The following is a 3,796-nucleotide window of genomic DNA, read 5'->3' as shown; positions in this document are numbered from 1 at the left end:
GAAGGAATCCTGGCTGTCACGTGCAGCTCAGGGACAGCCAGGAGCCAGGATGAGCTATTAAAATACAATTTATTGGTACAAATCAGACATCGTGAAACAAACTCAGTTAGAAAGAGCTGTCATGTTCTGCACAGATGGATCAGAAATGAACTGTCCCGTGACAGGAGCGATTGGCAGCGCTGGCAGACAGACCGGGTGGACAGGTGTAGGGTGAGCAGGGCAGGGGGAGAGACTGTTCTGGGGCTGGAGTCCTGCCCTTGAGGGCTCCTGACAGCCAGCTAAAAGTCCCCAAAGAGGAGCAGGGTGCAGTGGGAGATGTCTGTCCTATGCAGGGGGGGCCCCCGGTGCCGGGGTTCCCCCAGGCATGCAAGAACTTGGGGAAAACAGAGGGTGAGGGCAAGGGGAGGAGGGAAGAGTCTGTCACCTGTGTTGGGGCCCCTCTGATGGCTGGAAATGGTGTCTTTCAGATGATATTGCCGTGGGCTAGAGAGTTACCCAGCAGGGCCTCACCTTGTGCATCTCTCAGCTGCTTAAGCTCTTCTGGCCATCCAGTCTGTGCGTGCCCTAGCCCATGCTGTTCCCAGAGCAAAGCCTGTTCCAGATCCTGGCCGTGTCCTGGACTTGGGGTCTCCAGTCGTGCATGTGTCAGGTCAGGGTGTGAAGGGAAGCACTAATAACACTCACTCACTTCCCGGAGAAGCCAGAAACCGACGGCTGCTCTGGACATGCAACACATCCCACTGGATTTCAGGGACAGAGCAATGGTCACTGCCCCAGTGTGTAGGGTCAGGCTTGACTGAACCAGGCTTGGTCTGCGTACATTTTCCATGCCTACTGGGACAGAAATACAGGCATGCAGCTCAGTACATTCACACAGCCAGACAAGACAAAGAAGTGACAATGTTTACAGAGATGAACGGTCCCTAAGAGGACATGGGAACAGGTAGACCCAAGGCAGATTTCCTTAAATCTGATCATATAGACTCCCAACAGCACCAGCAGCCAACACAGCTCTGCAGGATGAGATGGGAGAAATGCCCCCCGCCTCCTCCTGCCCATCCCTATCACTTCTCAGTCTCTTGTTCCTTAAATCCTTTCCCCATGCCCTGGTGACCCACTGTCTCAGCAGCCCCGCAAAGTCCTAAGTGGTCCGTACATGGAGCTGTGTGCTGCAGGTGGACCTAGCGGCTGAAATAACGCGAGTGATTCCCAGAACTTTGGGCAGAGCCATCCAGGCCCAGTGCTGGCCACTATTTCAGGTCGTTGTTGATAACCACACTGTCATGCATGTCACAGTAAGTTGTTATCTTCTTCCTCTTGCCAAAGGTGGAGAAGCTGTTCTTGTTCTCCCGGCCCAGGAAGAGGGGCCCGTCTTTGCTGGAAAGCAGATTGGGGGTGCCGGGGATGTAGACATTGTGCTGATAATCCAGGGCTGAGATGTGCCCCTGGTACAAGTGGCTGTACTGGGGTGTCCAGATGCTGTTGGTGCCGGCCGAAGCCTTCTGAAACTCTGAAGGAAATATGAGGGTGAGACTGGCTCAGAGGAGGTCACATCCATAGCTCATTGGGACAGTGACGCTCATGTGTCACCACCCTCCCTTCTGGGGCCTGGACACCCCTTCCATGCCACAAAACTCTACCACTGCTATGAGCAGAGACGTGTCCCCCCTCACTGCATCTCTACCAGGTGACAAGAGTGTCTACTCTTCACAGCCCCAGCACCCCAGTACTAACCAGAGACAGGGGTCACCAGCATGCACAGTCTCTCATGCTCCTTCTGGAGGGCTCTGCGGATTTCCCCGACATCTTCCAGGCTCTGGGAGCTAAAGAGAAGAGATCAGTTCAAAGCTGCATTGGAGATAACCTCCCTGTCCCCACATTTCCCTCCCACCCACTCCCTCTGTTCCCATAGTGCCAGATTTGGTACCTCTTCAGGGCAGATCGCTTTGTGCTTGAAGGCAGCCAGTCCACGTTGGGCTGTTTGATCTGGAAAACACAGGGAAGGTAATTGGACCCTCTGTTAATCAGCCCAGCCCTGCCAGCACAAGGCTTCAGTGGCCAGGGATGCAGGACTCCATCTCCTCCTCCGGGGAGAAGCAAGCAGCACGCTCCCATTTCAGTGAAACTGAGCCAGTGCTGAACCAGCCTGTTCCCTTCTGGACCTTCCCCACCCTCCTGAGGCACTGGGGTTGTCTGGGGCTTGCTCTCCATCTCTGGGAGTTTAATTGCCTCTCTCTTTCCAGGGAGAGGGGCTTTTCCTATTTCTGTTAATTTTAAAAAGCATTTTTTGCAGATGTGATGGTAACTTAGCCCAGGTCTCGGGTACCAAAGGGTGAGAGGGGCAGAGATTGGCTGCATACGCGATGTCCCGGGGGGTTGCAAACAACTAGGGGAAAATCCCATTAACTGAGTCCAGCAGTGCAAGGAGACGTGCAGGGAGAGCCTCTTGGAAGCGAGTCTGGGGCTCTCCTTGGAGGGGCTGTGTTATTAAAAGTCAAATGTAAGTGGATTAGACGCCTCAGCACTCTCCATCCTTGTAATCGTGTTTCAGAAAGAGTCTTTTCATCAGGAAAATTAGACGATCCTCATTTCAAAACCTAACAAATGTTGACATCAAAATCCCGCCCCGAAGACCCCACTCCCTCCCCGCCAGCGCAGCCTGGCGTGGCACAGCAGCCAGGCCTGAGTGCCAGAACTGGGGACGCGAGCGGTGCCAGTGGGGCTGGGACCAGCTGCAGGTGCAGCAGCAGGACACTGCGGACCCCCATGGCACGGGGGAAGCAGAGCGGCAGTGATGCTCAGGCTGTCCCAGCGCCAATTGCTCACCCACACGAAGGAGATGCCACCCCCACCATCCCAGCCCTCCAGGGCACCAGAGCATCTCCATTGCCTCTAATGGGTGTAAAAGGCAGCAGGAAGTGTTCCCCTCTCGTCTCAGTCGAGCCTGACGCTCCCCTGGTAATTAGACTCATCGGGAACCTCAGTGGAGAGTTTCCCGCTGCCTGACGGCTCCTAATTCCCGCACTGATCAAAGGCACCGGTTGCTCTCTGGGAAAAGCCGTGCCTGGTTTCTCTCATGGTAGAGTCTGAGGGAGGGGGCTGGGGGGACCCATGGGGTGCTGGTAAGCACCGCTGGGCATGGCATTACCTGCTTGGAGACCTGGAGATGCTGGCCTGGCCGGGACTGCTTCCCAGGGTCCTTCTCGTTGTTCCGGGGGGGGCTGCAGGGTTTGAGGAACATGAAGTCACTCTGAGCAGACTCAGGACCAAGGCAGACCTTGTAGCAGTAGCCTGGGGGGCCACCCCCAGGCACATCGAGGCAGGTGGCAGCCGTGGTTCCTGCGGGGGGTGTCGGGTTGGACTTCTTCAGGCCATCGGGGGAGGGTCTAGACCTGGGGCAGCAGCGGCAGCGGGGCAGTGAGCAGCCGTCACCTTGGTGGGAGCACTGCTCTCTGCGGCACCGAATGGCTGTGAGGATGAGGATGGCAAGGAGGAAGGTGAAGGAGATGGAGCCCAGGGAGACAAGGAGGTAGAGGGTGAGTGGGGAGGATGAGGAGGCCTCTGGGGGGAGGCTGAACTCGCTGAAGTCGGAGAGAGTCTGAGGCATGGTCTCCACCACTGAAAGCAGGAGGGACATGGTGGCTGAGAGGGCTGGCTGCCCACCATCACGCACCTGCACCACCAGCCGCTGCCGGGTTGCATCCTGTTCCAGAAACGAGCGGAGGGTGCGGAGCTCACCTGTGTCTGGTGCCACACTGAAGAGGGTGAAGTCAGTGGCCTGGAGGAGCTGGTAAGA

At 56.6% G+C, this 3,796-nt stretch overlaps 1 protein-coding gene across 1 annotated transcript in view; it reads right to left on the bottom strand.

The window, feature by feature from the left end:
- Positions 1-1,250: 1,250 nt before the first annotated feature.
- Positions 1,251-3,796, bottom strand: part of LOC104627193 (protocadherin-10-like) — a 4,380-nt gene continuing 1,834 nt past the window's right edge. The window contains exons 2-5 of the mRNA XM_010295321.1: positions 3,149-3,796; positions 1,928-1,986; positions 1,735-1,823; positions 1,251-1,510 (exon numbers count right to left, since the gene is read on the bottom strand). Coding sequence (XP_010293623.1) covers positions 1,251-1,510; positions 1,735-1,823; positions 1,928-1,986; positions 3,149-3,796 — 1,056 coding nt within the window. The remainder of the gene's footprint in view (positions 1,511-1,734; positions 1,824-1,927; positions 1,987-3,148) is intronic.

Source organism: Phaethon lepturus, unplaced genomic scaffold, assembly GCF_000687285.1.
Source record: "Phaethon lepturus isolate BGI_N335 unplaced genomic scaffold, ASM68728v1 scaffold24879, whole genome shotgun sequence".
NCBI lineage: Eukaryota > Metazoa > Chordata > Aves > Phaethontiformes > Phaethontidae > Phaethon > Phaethon lepturus.
This window is presented reverse-complemented; position numbering and strand designations above follow the sequence as displayed.